The following is a 23,739-nucleotide window of genomic DNA, read 5'->3' on the forward strand; positions in this document are numbered from 1 at the left end:
CAAGGCTAAGGTGGACGAACAACTGGACAAACTGATCGCCCAAGGAGTTTTGGAGCCGGTTGACCACGCCAAGTGGGAAACCCCCATCGTCACACCTGTCAAGCCAGATGGGTCGGTGAGAATCTGCGCTGACTACAAGTGCACGATCAACAAGGCACTTCAGCAGCACGCTTATCCGGTTCCTGTTGTCCAACACCTGCTGCATTCCCTGGGTGAGGGTAAGGTCTTTGCTAAGCTGGACCTTGCCCAAGCCTATCAACAACTGCCAGTCGATGATGCCACTGCTGAAGCCCAGACGATCGTCACCCACCGGGGGGCATTCCGTTGCCGCCGGTTGCAGTTCGGGGTGAGTGTGGCTCCTGGCATCTTCCAAAGCCTTATGGAGCGTCTCCTGCAAGGGCTTCCGGGCGTGGTACCATATTTTGATGACGTCTTGGTGTCTGCAGACTCACACCAGCAGCTGTTCGAGCGCCTCCGTGCCGTGCTGACCAGGTTCCAAGAGGCCGGGCTCAAGGTAAAGAGGGAGAAGTGCCAGATCGCCGTTCCACAGGTAGAGTTCCTGGGCTATCTTATCGATGCCTCCGGCCTTCACCCGACCACATCCAAGATCCACGCTATCCAGCAGGCCCCCACCCCAAAGAACAAGACGGAGTTGCAGGCGTTCCTGGGGCTGCTGAACTTTTATAACATGTTCCTGCCCCACAAAGCCACAGTGGCTGAGCCTCTTCACCGACTCCTTAGCACTAAGATGCCTTGGGCCTGGGGTCATCGGGAGACGGCGGCCTTCAACGCGGTCAAGGCTCTCCTTTCATCAGACAGTGTGCTGGTACAGTACAGTGAATCCAGGCCGCTGGTCCTTGCCTGCGACGCCTCACCTTTTGGCATCGGTGCTGTCCTTAGTCACCGTTTTCCAGACGGAAGAGAAGCACCGCTCGCCTACTTTTCCAGGACGCTATCTCCGACGGAACGGAATTACAGCCAGCTCGACAAGGAGGCACTGGCACTTGTGGCTGGAGTGAAGAGGTTCCATGAATACCTCTATGGCAGGACTTTTGACCTCATCACTGACCACAAGCCACTCCTGGGCCTCCTCGCCGGTGATCGTCCAACTCCACCGGTCCTCTCGCCACGCATGCTGCGATGGACTGTTTTCCTGGCTGCCTACCACTACCGGCTCATCCATCGCCCCAGGAAATCGATGGGCCATGCCGACGCCCTCAGCCGTTGCCCTCTTCCAGCATTTGTGGAAGACCCGGCTCCAGCTTCATCGCTCCTTCTGATTGAGGATCTTCCGGCAGCGCCTGTATCGGCTGCCACTGTGGCCTCCGCGTCTGCCCAGGATCGCACCATCAGCCGGGTGCTCAACTGGGTGTGGATGGGGTGGCCAAAAGGGCCTTTTGCATCGGAGTTCCAGCCCTTCGCAACCAGACAACATGAACTCTCAGCTCATCACGGCTGTCTGCTGTGGGGAGACCGCGTCGTGCTTCCCCAGGGACTCCGTCAGCGCGTCCTGGAGGCTCTGCACGTTGGCCACCCGGGAATTGTCAAATGAAGGCGTTGGCTCGGTGTTACGTCTGGTGGCCTAATATGGACGATGCCATCACTGCCTGGGTGTCCGCCTGTCAAGCGTGCCAAGAGTCGAGGCCTGCACCACCGACAGCTAAGGGACACACCTGGGAGACGCCAAAGACACCCTGGTCGAGGGTGCACATCGATCTGGCTGGCCCCTTTCACGGCCGGACCTTTATGGTAGTGGTGGACGCCTATTCCAAATGGCTGGAGGTCGCCCTGATGCCCTCCACCACTACCGAAGCTGTCATCCGGGTGCTGCGAGGCCTGTTTGCAATGCATGGGTGTCCTGATGTCCTTGTCTCTGACAACGGACCGCAGTTCACGTCAGGCACATTTGAGCGGTATCTTTTGGGACTGAGCATCCGCCATGCCCTAACGGTACCCTTCCATCCATCCAGCAACGGGCAAGCGGAAAGAATGGTGCGCTCGGCAAAAGAGGCACTGGTGCGCCTGGACCGGGGAGACTGGCATGAGTGGGTCGCCGAATACTTCTTCGTGCAACACATCACCCCTCATGCGGCCACAGGGAGGAGTCCTGCTGAACTGCTTATGGGCCGCCGCCTCAGGTCACCGCTCGACTGGCTACACCCGGACTTTGCCGTGGCTGAACCCCCAGGCTGTGCCAACGCACCATGGTCATTTGTCCCAGGAAACCAGGTCTTTGCCCGGAACTATGTGGGGGACATTCCTTGGGTGCCAGCCACAGTAGTGGGAGTCACTGGACCTCGCTCGTACCAGTTGGCATTCGAAGACGGACGCTTGTGGCGACGGCACATAGACCAGCTTAGGCGCAGGGTTGGGGACTTGGACACTACCGAGGTGCCCCCAACTGCGCTTGTGGCTCCAGAAGAGACACGTACAGATGGCGAGGCCCCACCTACACCTCCCTCGCAAACTGCCAGCGTGGAGCCGAACCAAGCCGCTTCAGAGGGTCTGCCAGACTTACCACAGACTCAGACCACTCCACTTGCGGAGGCTCCACCCACAGCAGCGGATCCAGGGGAGTTGGTTCCAACGCCACCTAGGGTCGCACCACAGCCTCAGCAAGAACTGTGTGGCCCTCTGGACTTGGCTACCAGTCCCCGGCGGTCTGGCAGAGTTTCCAAGCGCCCAACTTATTTAAAGGACTATGTTGTTGGATATGTATCACTGTTGGTCTAAGTATGGGAAATGTAACCGATATGCTTTTGTGCCTAATTGAACCATTACGCGTAGTGCTGTATATAAGGAAACCATTACGATTGTAACTAATGCCTTATCTCGGTGGGGAGGGGTGTTATGTAGTGAAGTTTCACCCTGGGCCAGCAGGGGGATACTGTATATAGTTTTCACTCAGGTCTGTAGATAGTTTTCACTCAGGTCCACGTCAGTTATTTTAGGCGGGAACTCTGGGCTCTTGTTGCTACAATGTTGACAGCCGGCTGCCTATAAAAGCAGGCCGGCTGAGCTGTTTGCAGTCAGTTCTATTCCAGCTTACAAAATAAAGAGCTACTTGGAGAATCGCTGTGTCGTCTGCTATGTCAACCCACAACTTAACACTGTCCTTGGTTCATGAGATAGGAATCTCACCTGTCCTTGTCCGCTTCTCCAGCTTGCCCTCCAGAACTCGCCACCGTACTCCGAGATCTTCGTCTTTACTGATGCATCTGCTAAAGATGCACACCTGAAGAACAGCGTGGAAGCCCTCACCCAGGAACAGAAATGCAAGGTGGGCTGGGATGTTTGCTTTTCATGATGTTCAGTTTTGAAAAACACTGACAAGGGATCTGAATTTTTGTTAAAGGTAAAGGTAAAGAGAACCCTGACCATTAGGTCCAGTTGACCGACTCTGGGGTTGCGGCGCTCTTGCTTTATTGGCCAAGGGAGCCGGCGTACAGCTTCCAGGTCATGTGTCCAGCATGACTAAGCCGCTTCTGGCGAACCAGAGCAGCGCACGGAAACGCCGTTTACCTTCCCACCGGAGCGGTACCTATTTATCTACTTGCACTTTGACGTGCTTTTGAACTGCTAGGTTGGGAGGAGCAGGGACCGAGCAACGGGAGCTCAACCCGTCGCGGGGATTCGAACCGCCGACCTTCTGATCGGCAAGCCCTAAGCTCTGTGGTTTAACCCACAGCGCCACCCGCGTCCCTATTACAGTTCTGTAAAAATCCAGGGTGAAATGGGCTGTGTAATAATACAATGAAACCATCTGTCCACCCTGCCCCCAATATAAAGCTGCTTCCCCCCCCTTCCACTTGACGTCAGGTGACCTTCCTAATAACAGAAGATCCTTCCAGAACCCGGGTGAAAAGGGAAACACTTTCCCCAGACCGATTCAACCTCTACATCAGCCTAGCTCACAGCTCCGGCGGCCAGATCATATTTACGGACAACGAGAACATCCAGCGGGTGTCGGAAATCATCGGTGAATCCAGCACATCTTCGGTAATGGGGGGGGGGAGAGGGGGGAATAGGGGGGAGTGCTTATTTTTAAGTACAGTGGTACCTCAGGTTACATACGCTTCAGGTTACATACGCTTCAGGTTACAGACTCTGCTAACCCAGAAATAGTGCTTCAGGCTAAGAACTTTGCTTCAGGATAAGAACAGAAATCCGGCTCCGGTGGCGCAGCAGCAGCGGGAGGCCCCATTAGCTAAAGTGATGCTTCAGGTTAAGAACAGTTTCAGGTTAAAAACGGACCTCTGGAACGAATTACCGTATTTTTCGCTCCATAAGGCGCGCGCACACATTTCCCCTTCATTTTTGGAGGGGGAAAAGCGCGTCCTATAGAGCGAAAAGTACTTAACCCGAGGTACCACTGTACTCGTTTAAACATTGTAAAATAAAACCCACTGGCCTATTCATTAGGACGCTTTTCTAGTTTATAAAAAAATATTTTTAATTGTTTAATTAAACCAGGGGTAGGCAACCTAAGGCCCGGGGGCCGGATGCGGCCCAATCACCTTCTCAATCCGGCCCACGAACAGTCCAGGAATCAGCCTGTTTTTATATGAGTAGAATGTGTCCTTTTATTTAAAATGCATCTCTGGGTTATTTGTGGGGCATAGGAATTCGTTCATTCCCCCCCCCCCCATATAGGGACCATGAGAGTCATCTAGTCCAACCCCCTGCAATACAATAATATTTTGCTCGACGTGGGGCTCAAACCCACAGACCCCGAGATTCAGAGTCTCATGCTCTGCCGACTGAGCTATCTCAGTCTATGTAGCGCTACACCGATCGTCAGTGCAAGTCTTTCTGCTTGCCTGATGGAACAGCCTGCCCTCTCCTCCCTCCCCTCCCCCTCTGTCTGGGGTTTTCCTGACCCATCTCCCAGCCATCTATGGGGGGTGGAAAGAGCAGGGGAAGCAAGCCCCACTGTGCTAGCAAAAGTGTTTGTGCAGGCTTCTGCTGGCGGGGCTTGTTTGCTGAATTGTGCCCCTGATTTTGTTATCGTTTGAGAGAGATGAATTGTGCCCCTGATTTTGTTATCGTTTGAGAGAGATGAATTGTGCCCCTGATTTTGTTGTCATTTGAGAGAGATAACCAACCTGATCCTACGACGGGCATAGGCAAACTCGGCCCTCCAGATGTTTTTGGGACTACAACTCCCATCATCCCTGACCACTGGTTCTGTTGGCTAGGGATGATGGGAGTTGTAGTCCCAAAACATCTGGAGGGCCGCGTTTGCCTATGCCAGTCCTACGATGTGATGGCTTAAACGACATTTTCATAATTATTTTTTTAAAAAGCATTGTGAAAGGCTCTACCTTCAAGTTGCTGTGCATTCAGAAAAAAACACATTCTGCTTCAAACCACACATTTATTCACATGTTTCCCCCGTTGCTTCGCTCTTTCCAGGTGACGCTCTTCCGCCACCAGAAAGGGAATATTTTCAGCCCCAAGGGGTCGCAGCGGAGGAGGAGAAAGGAAGCGGGGCAGCTGGAGGATCACACCTTCTGGATTGACAGCTTGGTGGACAAAGTGGTCTTGACCATCCAAGGGGGCGTTCGGGCCTTTGAGATGCAGAACCCTGCAGGTAGTGCGATCTGTGGCTTGTCACTGGAACCTGTCTGCTCTCTCAAGTGTGTTGCCCCCAGGGTGAATTTGATTTAAATAAAATCAAATCGATTTAAATCACAATTTAAATCACTAGTCAGTAAGACTTGATTTAAATCTTTTTTCTTTTTTTTGTTTAACAGAAAGACTCATTCTTGCTGTGGCATAATCTTAATATTTACAACCAGATGAAGGTTTCATTTCTGGAATAATAAATTTTCAGAGTAGTTTTTACAATTATATCAGAAATTACTGATTTGGTTATACTATTGGAAATGCATAGACAGATAAGTATGAAATTATTGTGAGGTTTAATAAGTTAACTGTTTATTTTTGGACAGCTTTTCTGCTGTACTTTATTGGAGGGAGAAAAAACAATCATTTCCTTAATAACAATTTAAACAATTTATTTAACTAAAACAATAACATTGTAGCATATGTATCCATGTTGGTAAACTGATGTGGTTAAACAATTAAAAAAACAAAAACTTAGACTGAGTTTTAGCACACATGAAAAACTTAAAACAAATCTTTGTTTCCTGATGAATAACCTTTGGACTATAATGTAACTTAAATAGAAAACTATCTTTAGAAGTATTTTTCCTCCAAAAGCATTTTATTTAAAGAAACCAATTTAAATTAAAAAAAACCCTGATTTAAATTTTTAAAAATCCAATTTATAAATTATTAGTTAATTTTTTTAACTAAGGGAATCCGAGACCAGGGAGAGGAGTCGGCGGAGGAAGATTGGAAGAAGTTTAAAGACTATTTGCAGAAATATTGTAAAATTAATGAATGTTAGTATGATGTTGGACAGAAATTAAGTAGTTTCCAGCTGTAATGCTTAAGAGATATGGAAAATAAGGTTTTGAAATAAGAAAAAAAAATCTAATGGTGAGGATTTGTTGAACAAACGATCTGAATTGGAATATAAGAAAGGGAGGTATGAGGAGGTCTGGAAAACAAGTTAAAAGAAAATAAGTAAATGGAAACTTTATGTGTTTTTTCTTTTTTTTAGTTGTTTTTATTTTTATATTTTTTGTATTTTTGTTGCCTTTTTTCTTTTTGTTTTACAATGTATTATTTTTGAAAATTTCAATAAATATCTTATTAAAAAAAAAAATTAAAAAATTATTTTTAGCCACCCTGGTTTCCTCTGTGCTTTGGGTTCTACTTGCTTTGTTTTTGGTGCTGTGCAGAGGGTAAGAAATCAGGTTACTTTTGGGCCAAGCCACACTGCAGTTTATCCTGTGATTTCAAGCCACGACTCAAGACTTTCCTTTCTTTCACCCTGCCACTTTCCCCAGGAAAAAAGCCCCTAGTTTACTGCTGAATCGGAACAAACAGCCATTAAGTTTTTCTGTGGATTAATGTTTGCTCTGATTCAGCTGTAAACGATGGATTTCCCCCGGGGGAAAGCAGAGAGACAAAAACGAAAGCAAACCTCTTGGACCCATGGCTTGAATGGCAGGGACCTGTGGGTGGGCTCTTAGTCACAGGGGAATCCCAGGCAGGTATTTCTGGTGGGGTCAGTCCTTCTCTTGCAGTGCAAGTTTATCACAATGCCCACACTACTTCAGAACGCCAGCATGTATTTTTTTTTTTTTAATGATTATTTATTAAGAGTTTCAAGATTACAAAAAAAGGGAAGAATATAACATAAACACCAATACAACAACACAAAAAGAAAAAATAATAATAATACAAATCCCATATTACATAGTGGGACGCAGGTGGCGCTGTGGGTTAAAGCCTCAGCGCCTAGGGCTTGCCGATCGAAAGGTCGGCGGTTTGAATCCCTGCAGCGGGGTGCGCTCCCGCTGCTCGGTCCCAGCGCCTGCCAACCTAGCAGTTCGAAAGCACCTCCGGGTGCAAGTAGATAAATAGGGACCGCTTACCAGCGGGAAGGTAAACGGCGTTTCCGTGTGCGGCTCTGGCTCGCCAGAGCAGCGATGTCACGCTGGCCACGTGACCCGGAAGTGTCTCCGGACAGCGCTGGCCCCTGGCCTCTTAAGTGAGATGGGCGCACAACCCCAGAGTCTGTCAAGACTGGCCCGTACGGGCAGGGGTACCTTTACCTTTACCTTTACATATTACATATCTTTATCTTTCATTTGCTTGTTTCCTTGACCTCCTCACACCTCCCTTTTTGTATTCTAACTTAATTAGTTATTTCAGCAATTTCTTTCCATCTTTTTCAATTTTTTTTTAAATACTTTATCTTAACAGTCTAACCTATTAATTAACTCAGCAAATCCTTTCCATCTTTCACCATATTCTGTTATTCAATTTGCCTTACTTTATTTAACCTTACCTTAAAACTTAAAACTTAATGCTTATTTATACATAACTCCGTATATCATTTCTACTAAAGCCAAACAGTTTCATTTCAACATTTTCCCCAGAACGCCAGCATGTATCATCTCCTTTCCATTTAATCTTGACTTAATCTCCTGGCGGAAAATCCGATAAATTAGAAATAACCTGTTGCGAATGGGCCGTTTGCAGTTACTGAATCATCCTGCCTGGACACTGAGGTCCAGCTCTGAGGGCCTTCTGGCAGTTCCCTCACTGCAAGAAGCGAAGTTACAGGGAACCAGGCAGAGGGCCTTCTCGGTGGTGGCGCCCTCCATGTGGAACGCCCTCCCGTCAGATGTCAAGGAAATAAACAACTATAATAATAATAATATAATAATTTATTTTTTATACGCCACCCATCTGGCCAGGCCTCCCCAGCCACTCTGTGCAGCTTCCGGCAGAATATTCGAAACACAATAAAAGATCAAACATTAAAAACTTCCCTAAACAGGGCTGCCTTCAGATGTCTTCTAAAAGTCTGGTAGTTGTTTTTCTCTTTGACATCTGAAGGGAGGGTGTTCCACAGGGCGGGTGCCACTACCGAGAAGGCCCTCTGCCTGGTTCCCTGTAACTTGGCTTCTTGCAGGGAGGGAACCGCCAGAAGGCCCTCGGCGCTGGATCTCAGTGTCCGGGCTGAACGATGGGGGTGGAGATGCTCCTTCAGGTATACTGGAACAAGGCTGTTTAGGGCTTTAAAGGTCAACACCAACTACCTGACTTTTAGAAGACATCTGAAGGCAGCCCTGTTTAGGGAAGTTTTTATCGTGTTTTTATTATGTTGGGAGCCACCCAGAGTGGCTGGGGAAACCCAGCCAGATGGGTGGGGTATAAATGATAGATGATGATGATGATGAATGGACCCGTTTGCAGTTCTAAGCTCCCACCTGGAAGCGTTTATCCATTCCAGCCAATAACGTTTAACCCAGTTTATGTTCCCCTTGTGACTTTCCATGCAGGTGTAAGACAGGCTTCTTCATCAGCCAGCGGTCCATTGGCTAAGATCCAGTCCATTGGCAGCATCTACAGAGCAGTCCTTTCTCCCCCTCTCCATGCTGGTAAATGGACGCTGACACTTCAGTCACAAGGCCACTACTCTGTGCACATCCAAGGTGAGGAAAGGCTAAACCAAGGTGCTGGAATAAGTGAGGCCACAATGCTGAGCTCCATTTTTCCTCTGCATGATCTTGCACACACCTGGAGGCTCTAGGGAATGCCAGTTGCATCGGATCTATTATTGGCCTCAAACAGTGGCCATCTTTTTTGGATCTTTGAGCAAACGATTGGTCCGACATGGTGAAACTCTGCTCTCTAGAGCAAATGATTTCTAGTGAGGCCCAGAGGGTGGCAAGACGAGAGCAGGGCCTTCTCTGCAGTGGCTCCCCGTCTGTGGAATGCTCTCTCCAGGGAAGTTTCTTTTATTCTTGTTCTTACTGAAATTCTGTATCTATCTCTCTACCTCTCTACCTCTCTACCTCTATCTATCTATCTATTTCTGTTTTACAATTTAGAGTATTAATTTAAACAACCTTAAAATATCAGTGACTTCCTTTCTCTTTCCATGGTTCATTTTGCATATCAAAAATCCCTGCATATTTTCCATAAACTAAACCATTCACTATTCCATTACTGCATCCATCAAAACTGTTGCTGTTGAATTTACCTTAACGCTGCCAAAGTTTTCAAGTGTACAGTGGTGCCTCGCAAGACGAAAAGAATCCGTTCCGCGAGTCTCTTCGTCTTGCAGTTTTTTTGTCTTGCGAAGCAAACCTATTAGCGGCTTAGCGGCTATTAGTGGCAAAGCGGCTTAGAAAAAGGGCGGGGGAAGCGAAAAAAATCGCAAGACTCGCAAGACGTTTTCGTCTTGCGAAGCAAGCCCATAGGGAAATTCGTCTTGCGAAGCGCCTCGAAAAATGGAAAACCCTTTCGTCTAGCGGGTTTTTCATCTTGCGAGGCATTCGTCTTGCGGGGCACCACTGTACACAATTTCCCCCCATATATTCAATAAACATTTTCCAATCTTCTTTGAACGTATGTTCTTCTTGTTCTCTTCTTCTTTATGTTAGGTCTGTAAGCTGCACATATTCCATCAGTTTAAGTTGCCATCCTTCTTTAGTTGGGACTTTGCTCGTGTTCCATTTTTGGGCTAACAAAACACATAAATAACCTCTTTTTTTTTTACACCTGAGAATTTCCATGAAAAAACGTTTTACTTGTTGACAGGTCAGAGCACCTTTGACTTCCTGTATTACTTTGCGGTTCCAAAGGATGGACGCCACCCTGGGCTTTTTATGATGGATAGTTCCCCTGTACAAGGTATGTTTGGGATCTTTATCCTTCAGTGGCTCCTCGGTGTTAGTTTTTGCACAGCTGTGCGGCAGCAGCAAGGGGTTGCACTGGGGAGTGACCGTGATTTTTTTAAATATTAAAAGGTTCTTGGCATTATCCAGTCTTAAAATACCGTAGGAAGTGGACTGGGAATTAGACACTGAGGAGCCACAAGTGCTCTTCTTCATGGGGCAAATTTCCCTGTGGGTCTACTTCCACCCAGCTGTAAGAAACTTCAATAAAATCTGCGCAAAAAGTGTGCTTTGTGCCACTGAGAGGGTCATATATTCAGAAAAAACAAGTTCACCAGTGTGTTGGAAAGAATGAAGCATTAAGGGATCATTTAAATGTATGTGATGAGCCTGTGGGAAAAGTGACCCAATTTAAGCAATCATTTTTTTCGTGGTTTTAGAAAGGAAGTTTAAAAAATTTAAAAAAAAACAAAACATTACTGAGTTTATTCATGGGAGAACACCAAGATATAAAATGGAAACCATTTGTGGGATGTACATTGTTAGAAGACGGAGTTTTTATAGCTCAAACCTAGACATTTAAAGGATTTTCACCTGTCTTTTAAAAAATCTATTGGCAAAACGCAAAACATTTGTCTCTTCATAATTTTTTGTTTAGCTTTTCATCTGTGCTGTCTGTAGAATTTCATTTCAGTATGTTCTGCTTTTTCCTAATGTTGGTTTTTGGAAAATACTTTCCCCCCCACCCCCAAACCTTTGTCTCTATTAACCGTCCAATATATTTGGTGGTCAGATATGAAATAATCCCTCTGTTGGTTCCATGCCACACCTTGGCCTCACCTGTTTCCTCAGACATTATTGCTAGCTGCCAATTTCCAGACTAATCGCAGGCTTGGATACTTCCAGAGGCCCTGCCTATAAGCCAGCACACTTAGCATCTTTGGGATTGGATGAACACCAAAAATACAAGAATAGCTCTGCTGGATTTGACCAGCGGCCCATCAAGGCACGAATCCTGTTCTCACATTGTCCAGTCAAGATGCCCCCAAGGGGAAGTCCAGTCAAAGGAGACTATGGGGTTGGAGCGCTCATCTTGTTTTCAAGCCGAGGGAGCCGGCATTTATCCGCAGACAGCTTTCCGGGTCACAACACAACACAACACAACACAACACAACACAACACAACACAACACAACACAACACCACACCACACCACACCACACCACACCACAACACAACACAACACAACACAACACAACACAACACAACACAACACAACACAACACAACACAACACAACACAACACAACACAACACAACACAACACAACACAACACAACACAACACAACACAACACAACACAACACAACACAACACAACACACCACAACACACCACACCACACCACACCACACCACACCACACCACACCACACCACACCACAAGCATAACATACAACAGTACAAACAACCAAATAAAAGACTAAACCGCTTCTGGCACAACAGGACACCATGACAGAAACCAGAGCGCACAGAAACGTCATTTACCTTCCTGCCACAGTGGTACTTATTTATCTACTTGCACTGGTGTGCTTTCAAACTGCTAGGTTGGCAGGAACTGGGACAGAGTAACGGGAGTTCACTCAGTTGCGGGGATTTGAACTGCCGACCTTCTGATTGGCATGTCCAAGAGGTTCAGTGGTTTAGACCACAGCGTGGTCCAATGAGCTTCATTTCTTTTTCTTTTTAATTTTTTTTATTCATTTCTCTTTTTCATTCATTACATACATCTCAAATTCTTAAAGGTAAAGGTAAAGGTACCCCTGCCCATACGGGCCAGTCTTGACAGACTCTGGGGTTGTGCGCCCATCTCACTTAAGAGGCCAGGGGCCAGCGCTGTCCGGAGACACTTCCGGGTCACGTGACCAGCGTGACATTGCTGCTCTGGCCAGAGCCAGAGCCGCACACGGAAACGCCGTTTACCTTCCCGCTGGTAAGCGGTCCCTATTTATCTACTTGCACCCGGAGGTGCTTTCGAACTGCTAGGTTGGCAGGCGCTGGGACCGAGCAGTGGGAGCGCACCCCGCCGCAGGGATTCAAACCGCCGACCTTTCGATCGGCAAGTCCTAGGCGCTGAGGCTTTAACCCACAGCGCCACCTGCGTCCCCAAGCCTCAAATTCTTAACATTTACTAAATATTCCTCCCTCCCTCCCTCCCCTCTAGGGCTTCCCCCAACTTCCGCTTCTGGTTTGCTTCTCTTTTCACCCACTTTGCTATCTCCTAACAGAAAAAGTTATTAATAACATAACATCATACCTAAAAACATAAAAATAAACACACCATAATATTTCACTATTTTCTAAACATTTTCTAATACGAATAATGTGAATGTTTATTTACATCCTGCCACCAAGTCTATTGACTTCCTTTGTTTCTGCAAATATAATATAAATGGTTCCCATTCTGTTTCAAAGCCGCTGTTGTCTTTTTCTCTTAATCTGTCTGTCATTTTTGCCAGTCCTGCATAGAGCTTTTGCCTTTCCTTTCAACAGGCCTGCCCACTTACCTGGTCGTTATGGTGACTGGTTTGAAACGATCCCCTGAGGCTGGCTCAGTTCAGCTGAAAGCTGTGAACCTGGAAGGGAGGGGAGGCAGCCTCCAGGAGCTGAAACTGGAAGGGGGAGCCAACCGGACAGACCTGCTTGTGGCCAAGCTGCCTCCCACCCTGATGACCGACAGCAGCTTCTCTGTAGTGCTGCGGGCTCTGGATGGAGACGGCCGGAAGGTGGAGAGGGCTGCCCCTCAGGCCACGACTGTTGAGGCATCCCTGCTGGAGGTAAGGCAGGGAAGCGAAGAAGAGAGCCATGCGTCTCAACTTGGGGAAGCTGCAGTGGCGGAGGAAGGGGTGTGTGGTGGGTGTGGTCCGCCCCAGGTGTCATCACTGAGGGGATAGACAAAAATATGAGGTGTTGTTGTTTTTTTTTTAAAAAAATAAAATTAGTGCAGTTTGATCGAACTACCTGCAGTTTAAATAAACATAGAATCATAGAATCATGTAAGAGTTGGGAGGGACTAGTCATCTAGTCATCTAATCCAGTGTTTCCCAACCTTGGGCCTCCAGCTGTTTTTGAACTACAATTCCCATCATCCCTGACCACTGGTCTTGCTAGCTAGGGATGATGGGAGTTGTAGTCCAAAAACAGCTGGAGGCCCAAGGTTGGGAAACACTGATCTAATCCAACGCCCTGCAAAGCAGAAACTGCCATTATATTCCAAGAAACAGGGAATTATGTTCACATGGGGTGTGTGTGTGTGTGTAAATATGTACATTTTTTTCTGGCAAAGGGTGTTTAAGGAGATAACAGAAATCGCTGGGTTAAAGCTGACCAAAAGCCCAGAGGTAGCATTATTTTCAATTTTCGATGGGTTGGAAGGTTTGCAAGGTATGAAGGACTTGCTCACAGGTTTATTGACAGCTGCACACATTTATTATAGCTAGGAAGTAGAAGGGACAAGCAGAATATAAAATGGAAGAATGGTATAAAGAGGCATGGGATGTCGCTATTAATGATAAATTAATAAGTGCCATTAAGGTAAGATGGGGGAATATGCAGGAGAAATGATTTTGAGGAGATATGGAGGGTGTTTGTAGAATTTGTACTGTTAAAACCGAAAGGGGTCAAACCATCGCAAGAGGTGTTGAAATTTTGGGAGGTTGGATAGTTACAATGGAATGGTCTCAGCGGTGGGTGTTGTGTATTGAGTCAAAGGATTTTATATCTGTATTATTATTGTCTGTAATTGCATTAGGGTAAAGTAACTGCCTTTTGGTTCCAGAGGGTACAGCTACTATTGGTTCATTTAAGCTGCTGTATTTGGACCCTCAGGGGGACGCAGGTGGCGCTGTGGGTTAAAGCCTCAGCGCCTAGGGCTTGCCGATCGAAAGGTCGGCGGTTCGAATCCCTGCGGCGGGGTGCGCTCCCGCTGCTCGGTCCCAGCGCCTGCCAACCTAGCAGTTCGAAAGCACCTCCGGGTGCAAGTAGATAAATAGGGACCGCTTACCAGCGGGAAGGTAAACGGCGTTTCCGTGTGCGGCTCTGGCTCGCCAGAGCAGCAATGTCACGCTGGCCACGTGACCCGGAAGTGTCTCCGGACAGCGCTGGCCCCTGGCCTCTTAAGTGAGATGGGCGCACAACCCCAGAGTCTGTCAAGACTGGCCCGTACGGGCAGGGGTACCTTTACCTTTACCTTTATTTGGACCCTCTGTCTTATTGGTTGCCTCCAAAAGGCAGGACTGTGATTGCCTGTTATTGTTCCCTCCAAAATGTATCCTTTCTAGCTAGTTCCCTGTCCCTATAAATGTAGCTCTCCCCTCCTCAGGTCTCAGTCTTGTTGCTTTAATAAAGAAGTGTTACTAGAGAGCTGTCTCCAGCATATTATGTCAAGAGAGCTGAAATCACAAACCCCACGTCACAACAGTGGGGTGCACATGTTTATTCTTATTTATTTATGATTATTACTTTGTCACAAAAGAAGAAGGAAACTGCCATTGGTCCAGTCCTGTGGGAGATTCAGCAGGTGTTAAATGCCTGCTTTAAAAAAAGTGCCATTTTGCCAGGCCTGTGCAGGCAATTAAGAACACACCTTTCTGCAAGGGTTAATCAAAACCTGCTCTTAGCTTTTTGATTTTTTTTTATTGTAAGGTTTTATGGCTGTAAACTGCTTTTTAAAAAATGACATATTTTTAAAAAATAAATAAAGGGGCACACCGTCATGCTTTTTTGGTCTGTGCAAACCTACCTACAAATATGCACCTGAGCATTTGTGCATGCCTTCCTTGAGGGACCGAGCAATGGGAGCTCACCCAGTCACAGAGATTCAAACTGCCGACCTTTCAATTGGCAAGCCCTAGGCTCTGTGGTTTAGATCACAGCGCATCTCCTGCCCACCTAGCAGTTCTAAAGCACGTCAAAGTGCAAGTAGATAAATAGGTACTGCTCTGGCAGGAAGGTAAACGGCGTTTCTGTGCGCTGCTCTGGTTCGCCAGAAGCGGCTTAGTCATGCTGGCCACATGACCCGGAAGCTGTACGCCGGCTCCCTCAGCCAGTAAAGCAAGATGAGCGCCGCAACCCCAGAGTCGGTCACGACTGGACCTAATGGTCAGGGGTCCCTTTACCTTTACCTTTCCTTTAGGGAGCTCTTGTCTGGCTCCAGCCGCTGTGCTCTAACCTACACCCTGCTTTGTTCCAGCTGAGCACAGACGCTCCGGTGTTCCCAGGGAGACCTGTTGCCATTGCCTGGAAGGTGACGAATCCCGGCTCACCCAAGCAGTATGATCTGAGGGTAAGCAGCGTTCCTGGGTTCCCGGTCAACATCTCCAGCTCCAGGTAATTCCGATGAATGAGCAACCATGGAAGACACCAGTTCCTAGCATTGTAACTCGGCGTTTTCTAGTCTTTTATGCCCTGCCCTGCCTCACATTCCAAAGGCAGGGCTTGTGCGCATTCCACTATCGCACTGTGCAGAATGCAACTTCCTAAAAACTCAATTTCCGTTCCAAAATGAGAAATGTTTTGAGATCCTAAGGCTGTGAACGTTCTTGGTGATCTCAGGAGCCTGTGCACGTGAGAATGTTTTTGAAAGCTGGGTGATGTGGGTTTAGGCCTCTGTGCAGGTCTTTGTCCCCTACTTCCTCATGTTTAGAGGGGAAAAGAAATTAGGTGTGTTGCCTCTCTGATTAGCGGTGGAGGCAGTTTTGTTGCTGGTCATATCACATTGTATTGATCTTACCTTATAAATTACCGTATTTTTCACTCTATAGGATGCACCCGACCATAGGACGCACCTTGTTTTAGAGGGGGAGAACAAGGGGAAAAAAATCTCCCCCTCTCTGCTCAGTGCCCCTTCAGTGAAGCGGCAGGAGAAACGGAGCCCCTTCCATTTCTCCCGCTTCGCTGAAGGGGCGCTGTGCAGTTCTCCCTCTCTGCTGAAGCCAGGAGAGTCTTGCTCTCTTGGCTTCAGCAAAAGGAACCCGAAGCCTGCGGAGCGCAGCGTGCGTTCCCGCTGCGCTCTCTTGGCTTCAGGCGGCTATCCCTGAAGCCTGGAGAGCGAGAGGGGCAGTGTGCACCGACCCCTCTCGGTCTCCAGGCTTCAGTGAAAGCAACGTGAAGCCTCTGGAGTGCAGCGGGAGCGCTCCCTCTGCGCTTCGGAGGCTTTGCGTTGCTATCGCTGAAGCCAAGGAGCCTGCATTCACTCCATAGGAAGCACACACATTTCCCCCTCATTTTTGGAGGGGAAAAAGTGCGTCCTATAGAGCGAAAAATACGGTACCTCATTTTATATGAAATACGGTCTATACATGTTTTAAACAACTAGATAAAATACTGAAGCTGCATGATAATGCGTAGGCCACCCATCCATTTCTTAAATATTAACTTCCACTCTCCTTTCCTGCAGGCTACAATTGGACTTTAACCAAACAGCAACTGGACTCATTACCTTGAATGTACCTGATGCCGCTGATCCTGGCTCTGTGATCACCCTGACGCTGCAGGCCAGCCTCCTTCACCCATCTGGAGATCCTAGTTTTGCCCATCTACAGCTGCTTGTGATGCCTCTACCTCCGGTGAGTCTTGTGGGGGAAGAAAACTGGGGAGCAGGGTGCCCGTGGGAGAATTCCTGGAGTTATTCTTTGATTATATATTGGGATGGGGAACCTGTGGTGTGTGTGTCCCCCCCCCCCCCCCGATGCTGGACTCCAAATCCCATCAGCCTGGTCAGCATGGCCAGTGGATGATGGGAATTGTAGTCCAACAGATATCTACACAGGTTCCACACCGTCAGAAGGATGCAGGCTTGTCAAAAGGAGCAAGGAAGTACTCATGGGTCATAACGTTACAAGTTTGGGGAGGACAGTCGCTTCCAAACCTATGATCCTGTGTATGCGATAGAATCTTTAAGAGACAACCAATCAGACCGCTCTCTTTGTCAAAAATAGATTTTTAATAATAATAATAATAATAATAATAATAATAATAATAATAAAAACACAAAAAAGAATACAAGCTAGCACCACATCTTCCATGTGGCAGCCTTTAAGATATTTGAAGATGGCTATCCAGTCTCCTCTTAGCTCGGCTAAACATACCCAACTGCCTCAACTGTTCCTCATCAGGCTTGGTTACCAGATCCTCTATCCAAACACCTCGTTTCTGGATATGCTGTAACAAGAAGCTCCTCTTTGCCTGCAGGTGCAGAACCCAGTCTCCTCCCCAGTCTGCAACGTCACTTCTGTCGGCGGGTCCTGTGGCCCACCTCGGACCCCTTGCCACGACCAGCGTTGGACGGCCACCTTGCAGATCTGGGACGAAGCTGGCGTCCGCTCGGTGCATGTGGAAGGGGGCACCGTGGTTGCTCACCACGCCGACGGGCTGGCAGAGTCCGTCGCTTACACCTCGGACTGTTGCTCACAGCAAGCCAGGCTGGTGGTCACCAACCTTCTTGGGCAGAAGTATCGGTGCCAAGTGGCGTCGGCCCCCCCTGCTCTTACTGTGAAGCCAAGAGCGTCCCCTCCCGAGGTCCTTAGGAAGCCTGTGGCGGCAGCAGGGGCTGCTGCATCCTGGGGGTGGGTATTAATGGTGTCCATGGCAACCGGATGGATGATGTGTGTCACATAGGGGAAAACTCCAGCTGTAGGAAGGACCTCTCTGACTGTAGAGGCTGCCCTCTGTAGGGATATTGTGGCCTTTTGCCTTCCTGAGGAAGAGAATGAATGAGCTTGGAAGATGCCAAGCAAATGGGCAGGTCCTGAATTCTGGGCCCTGCAAAGCACAAGGCAGGTCCTGACTACTGAAGTGTGTATTGCACTGTGATTGATAGGTGGTAAAATGCTCCGAGCCTCAGATGCCACCCTCTTTACCTGATCTGAGCTGCTCTTGAGCTTCGCGGCGGCGGAGTCTCTCTGAAGAGAACAATAGAAGAAGCTTCCGTATAACTGAGCCAGATCTTTGCATCATGTAGCCCAGATTGAGCTGTCTGGTAGGGGTGCCTGCTGGCTTTTCAGCCTTAACCACCTGAGATCCTTTTAAGGGGCAGTGGCAGGGTTGAAACTGGGACTTGCGCATGCAGTACCACATGTTCGACCAGAGGGGCATGGCTGCTCCCTAGAGGGAGATGTGTGGGGCCCAAACCCACATCCTTGCTGCTATGAGTTCCATGCGCAGAAGGGCATTACTAGCCAGACTGAACAGGCCATCTTTTCCCCATCTCACATACTTTTTCCCTGTCTGTGCCCCCATACCCTTTTAATCACTTGTCTATCTACAGCCTCTACTTGTGTGTTGCAGTTCTTACCCGTTCTGCTTCTGTGTATGTCTCCCCATATTATTTTGACCTGGCCACCTGAAGTGTGCAAGGCTAACTGCTTCATTTTTGCCGGCTAGAAACAGGTCCCCAAGTCTCCTGTTACCCCTGAAATGGCCCCCAATCAGTTTAGCCTACAGTTGTCGTCCTATTCATTCCTTTGCCCCCAAAGTCCCCTCCATTCTTTTCATGCACCCTTTCTAAATTCCTTTCTTACTATGGCTGTATAAAACTTTTCACAGGCCGTGCTCGATGCCTGGACACCCTCTGTACACCGTTACCTTTTGATCAGCGATCGATTTCCATTCTCTTTTTGCGTACTCAAGAGAATTCTCAGGATTGGCCCTACTGTTAGGCAGAGGGAGGCGGCTGCCTCAGGAGGCAGATGCCGAGGGTGTTAAAGCATTGGAAAAGAGAGCTGTGTGCACGCCCCACACAGACTGCCCTGCACCCCCTAAAATAAGCCTGCTCCTCTTACGTGTCCAGTGGGAAAGTGCTGTCCCATTGCCTGAGTTGAAACAAGGTTTGGTAGCCAGTCTGGCTAGATTCTGTGCATGAAATCGGGGGTTGCCAGTGGAGAATCAACTTTGCTTCAGGCAACAAATGTCATAGGATGGCCCGGGAAATCTTCCTTCGCTCTTCCTTCCTCCTGTTCTTACGTGTGCCTTTCTTCCCACTCCTATTTTCCTGCCTCTCTGCCACTTCATCACTGGGTTAGTCTGTCACAGGAAAAAAACAGCAGAGCATCCTCTGACACCTTTTAAGAAGTCTAGCCGTGATCTAGTAGCTGTTGAACTGAGATCTCCACACCTTCTCCTTTTGTGTGAGTGGCCCAACCGGCTTTCTGGAGAACCATTTTATGGTTCCTCTTGTGAAAGAGTTGGGAGTTGGCAAGCCTTGCCAATCCATTTCCAGTTGCCTCTTCCTAGATTAACCTGTGCAGGGGATTCTGGCTGGAACAGAATTGGTCCCTTCCCTGCTCAGGTGGGTCTACCTTGCCTTCTCCTCCCATCTTGGGCCCTGGCATGGCCTCCCTCCCTCTGTGTAACCCCTGTTCCCTCAGGCTACTGCTAGTTAGCTGCAGTGAGATCTGGGCCATTCAGTCTTAATCTGACTGAGCTGGAAGAGGTGATGATCAAACTTTCCTCTGTGTTGTTTTCCTGGTCAAACTCAATGTACCCGTCTCACTTTCCATATAGGAAGCAGCATTTTTGTGGGGGGGAGATGGCAGATATTTCAGTTGAGGAAATAAATGGTGGCTTTCCTGCTGAAAGCACTAGCTTCTTCCGCAGCCACTGTGAAGTAAAGGAAAAGTTGTTAGGAGAATCGACCACAGGCCTTCCACCAATTTGGCTTTAAGCGTGCCTTAAGATCTGAGATTCTTCTCTTCATGAAGCGTTCCTCTTCTCCAGACTTCCTTTCAGTTAAACTTGAACTGTATATTTTTGCCTACTGGGTCTAAATCGTCCTCTCTATATTTTTATGCATTTTTTTTTAAAGTTCTAGATATTTTAGTTTTCGCCGTATGAGATTCATGTTGTTGTTGTTTTGTATATAGATAGATATTTGTTTAATGGATAAAAAGAAGCATTTGGAAATTTTTCGACTTTTGTGTCAACTGAAATGTAGAATGGTGGTGTCTTGCTTTTTTCCTCTTGAACTATTTCAATAATAAAATGTGCAATAGGTTTTGAGGATCCCCGCCCCCCCGGGGGGGTGTGTGTGGGAGTGAGCTTAGGGTGCAAAATTAAAATAACCCAGTGCATTTAAATATGTTTTAATCACGCATACATTTCAGTTCTTTTCTATACAAACGTTTGAATAAATAAAGTTTGGTTGGTTGTTGTTTTTTTTTTAAAAAAAGGGGGTGAGAATTGGGGGATGCGAAAGGGGAATAGGGAATATAAATTATTGACATTTGAGTAGTGTTATATTGTTGAAGCCAGCAGGGGGAGCCATAGATTTGAGGTTTGGATTGCTGCTAGCATCCGTATGAGAAAGTGATTAAGATAATCAATGCTGGCTTTAAAAAATATCTTATAGTGGGCAGGGCCTGGCAGCTTATGTAGAGTCAGGCACTGGAGGCCAGTGGTTCAGATCACTTGAAAAATCCTAAATACCCAGCTCTAAATGCCTGGTTTGAAAATGGGGTTGAAATCCACCCAAGGCTTACGCTCTGGTTAGAAATTACACAGAAGCTGATCCACGCCGTACTTCTAAATTGTTGTCACCTGTGCCAGGAGTAAGCCCTGTCCCCAAATTTCAGTCACTTATCATTTACCATTTCTGTTCTGCAAATGAAAAACACTTAGGACACCTATTGATTTTTGCTGTTGGGGTTTAACAAACAGTGTCCGTTGTATTTTTTCCAAGGAAATCCCAAACCAAGCAAGCAGACAGGTGCCTCTCTCCTGACACACGACACACATGGCTTTGTTCCAAGACATTTTATCACCCTGAGACACATTTGAATAGGCTTGGGTGGAAAAAATTACCCCTGCATACTTCAGTTTTGTGGAAGTTATTGAGGGTAGAAAACTATTGAGGGTAGAAAACGACCATGTGAAACTAGCAGTGCCCAATTTTTGCTTTCCCTGGATTAACAAAATGACCCAATACTGAACACGAGCCAAAGAGATCAAATGGGCACACAGAGACCTGAGGGATAGCTCGGTTGGTAGAGCACAAGATCCTTAATCTCAGGGCTGTGGGTTCGAAAGATTCCTGAAGGAGTGTCTCCACCTCCATCGTTCTGCCCGGACACTGAGGTCCAGCACCGAGGGCCTTCTGGCGGTTCCCTCGCTATGAGAAGCCAAGTTACAGGGAAGCAGGCAGAGGGTTTTCTCGGTAGTGGCACCCACCCTGTGGAACGCCCTCCCATCAGATGTCAAAGAGAAAAATTACCAAACTTTTAGAAGACATCTGAAGGCAGCCCTGTTTAGGGAAGCTTTTAATGTTTAATAGGTTATTGTATTTTAGTGTTCTGTTGGAAGCCGTCCAGAGTGGCTGGGGAAACCCAGCCAGATGGGTGGGGTATAAATAATAAATTATTATTATTATTCCTGCACTGCCAGGGGTTGGACCAGACGATCCTTGTAGTCCGTTCCAGTTTTATGATTCCAGAGAACTGACCGGTTCTTGGCACCCTACAAATAAGTAGATTATGCATATACCTATGGCAGGGTCCCTGGCAAATATCTATAGGCAAATCCTATGTAGGGGGTTGCTTCATATTTCCCTCCCTGCAATACAGGAATGTAGAAGACTGCCTACAGCACGTCAGGCCTATCGTCTAGCACAATCATGTTTGCCTTGACCGGTAGTGGATATTTAGGGAGTCGGGCATTGGACTTTTTCACAGGAACAAAGAAAGCTACCACAGAGTTTGACCATTGGTCAATACTGTCTACACTGATTGGCAGCAGGTCTACAAGGTTCCTGGAACATTCCCAGCCGTAGCTGGAGATGCCAGGGATTGAACTGGCGACCTTCTGGATGCAAAGCAGATGCTCCATCAACTGAGCTCCCATGCCCTAGCTGCTCCCATTACCTGCTAGCCTAACATCTTTTTAATGGGAGGCGTTAGGATGCCATGGCTTTACTATGCTCTTCCGCTTTTCCGTCTTTGAAACAGGAACCAGAAGTAAAGGCTGTGTGTCACTCTGTTTCCCGCCTGGCTTCATGGCTATGGATGTCCTGTCAACAAAGGCCATCAGAAAATAAGCTGAATAAGAAAGCGACTTCTTCAAAAATGAAATGGGAAGAGTTAACAGAATGGTGTTGAATTAGAGGAGGAGGAATAATAATGTTGGTGCGTTGGCTTAATCTATGGACCACGGAAAGAGCTCCCTAAGCAGCCGCAGATGACCTCTTCGTTTCGGTTCTCCCGACAATAGCAATGGCCTACCTCACCAAAGAAGGGAAATATAACCAGACTAAGAGTGCTATACAGTGGTACCTTGGTTCTCAAACGCCTTAGTACTCAAACAACTTGGAACCCAAACACTGCAAACCTGGAAGTAAGTATTTCAGTTTGCAAACTTTTTTCGGAAGCTGAACATGCTCTGTTTTGAGTGTTACGCTTCCAATTTGAGTGCCACACTTCCGTTTTGAGTGTTATGCTGAGGTCTGTCTGTTTTTGCTATTTATTTTGCGTTTTTGTTTTTGTGGCTCTTTTGTTTTGTTTTTGTGACTGTGTGGAACTCAGTTCAGCTACTGATTGATTGTGTCACTGCAGTGCATTGCTTATTGCTTTCATCTTATGGATCAATGGTCTTGTTAGATAGTAAAATTCATGTTAAGTTGCTGTTTTAGGGGTTGTTTTTAAAAGTCTGGAACGGATTAATTCATTTTGCATTACTTTCTATGGGAAAGCACGCCTTGGTTTTGGAACGCTTTGGTTTTGGAATGGACTCCTGGAACAGATTAAGTTTGAGAACCAAGGTACCCCTGTACCCAATTATCAAAAGGCAAGGTCTATGTAATTTGGCAGCCAAGGAGAGAGTTATGGTTCTGTCTTTTGAAGGAAGATTTGAGTGGGAACATAAGAGGGACAATGTTCAGCAGCTCTAGGATATGGCACATAGCAAAAGTGCCCCAAAGGAAAGGGGCATCTCATTCATTTTTGTGAGCAGGGTTTCCTGTTGCTGAAGGGCCACGAAGAGGGCAGGGCCTGCTCTGTGCCTCCCGATTCTAGCCTGCCACCTTCGGGTGCAACAGAGTGTCCTCTCTGGTCACCAGCGCTGAAAGAAGAGTCAGCTGCCAGTGTAGCCAGCACAGAATAGGGGAGGCGCCATCTTGCCCTTCACCTCAGACAGAAAAAAACGTCTTGGAACCAGACCAGAGCCCAGCCATGTTTTCTGCATCACTGCCGAGCGTGAAATGTTGCGTCTTAACACGAAGTCCTAAACTCATGCTAAGATAACAAGGTTCTAGGCTTCAAGCTGGAGCAAAACGTCTTGAGTTGTGCTGATGGAGCAAAAACCGGGGCTGGGTTGGTTCTCGGCTGTGGGGGGCCTTTGAGCAAGAAGAAGAAGAAGAAGAGTTTGGATCTGATATCCCGCTTTATCACTACTCTAAGGAGTCTCAAAGCGGCGAACAATCTCCTTTCCCT

The 23,739-nt window shown here is 47.4% G+C and overlaps 1 protein-coding gene across 6 annotated transcripts in view; it reads left to right on the forward strand.

Moving 5' to 3' along the window:
• The window catches only part of VWA7 (von Willebrand factor A domain containing 7), a 46,347-nt gene extending 25,891 nt beyond the window's left edge, over nt 1–20,456 (forward strand). For 4 of the 6 annotated variants that reach the window (XM_079959217.1, XM_079959218.1, XM_079959222.1 and 1 more), the window contains 9 exons: nt 3,164–3,280; nt 3,820–3,999; nt 5,416–5,593; nt 8,928–9,080; nt 10,192–10,284; nt 12,818–13,101; nt 15,516–15,652; nt 16,722–16,890; nt 17,516–20,456. In XM_079959217.1, the coding sequence (XP_079815343.1) occupies nt 3,164–3,280; nt 3,820–3,999; nt 5,416–5,593; nt 8,928–9,080; nt 10,192–10,284; nt 12,818–13,101; nt 15,516–15,652; nt 16,722–16,890; nt 17,516–17,941 (1,737 nt within the window). In that variant the 3' untranslated portion in view covers nt 17,942–20,456. Of the gene's footprint in view, nt 1–3,163; nt 3,281–3,819; nt 4,000–5,415; nt 5,594–8,927; nt 9,081–10,191; nt 10,285–12,817; nt 13,102–15,515; nt 15,653–16,721; nt 16,891–17,439 lie in introns of all 6 variants that reach the window. The other 2 variants (XM_079959220.1, XM_079959219.1) reach the window with 2 other exon arrangements.
• Nucleotides 20,457–23,739: the final 3,283 nt, after the last annotated feature.

Source organism: Podarcis cretensis (assembly GCF_951804945.1).
Source record: "Podarcis cretensis genome assembly, chromosome: 2".
Lineage (NCBI taxonomy): Eukaryota > Metazoa > Chordata > Lepidosauria > Squamata > Lacertidae > Podarcis > Podarcis cretensis.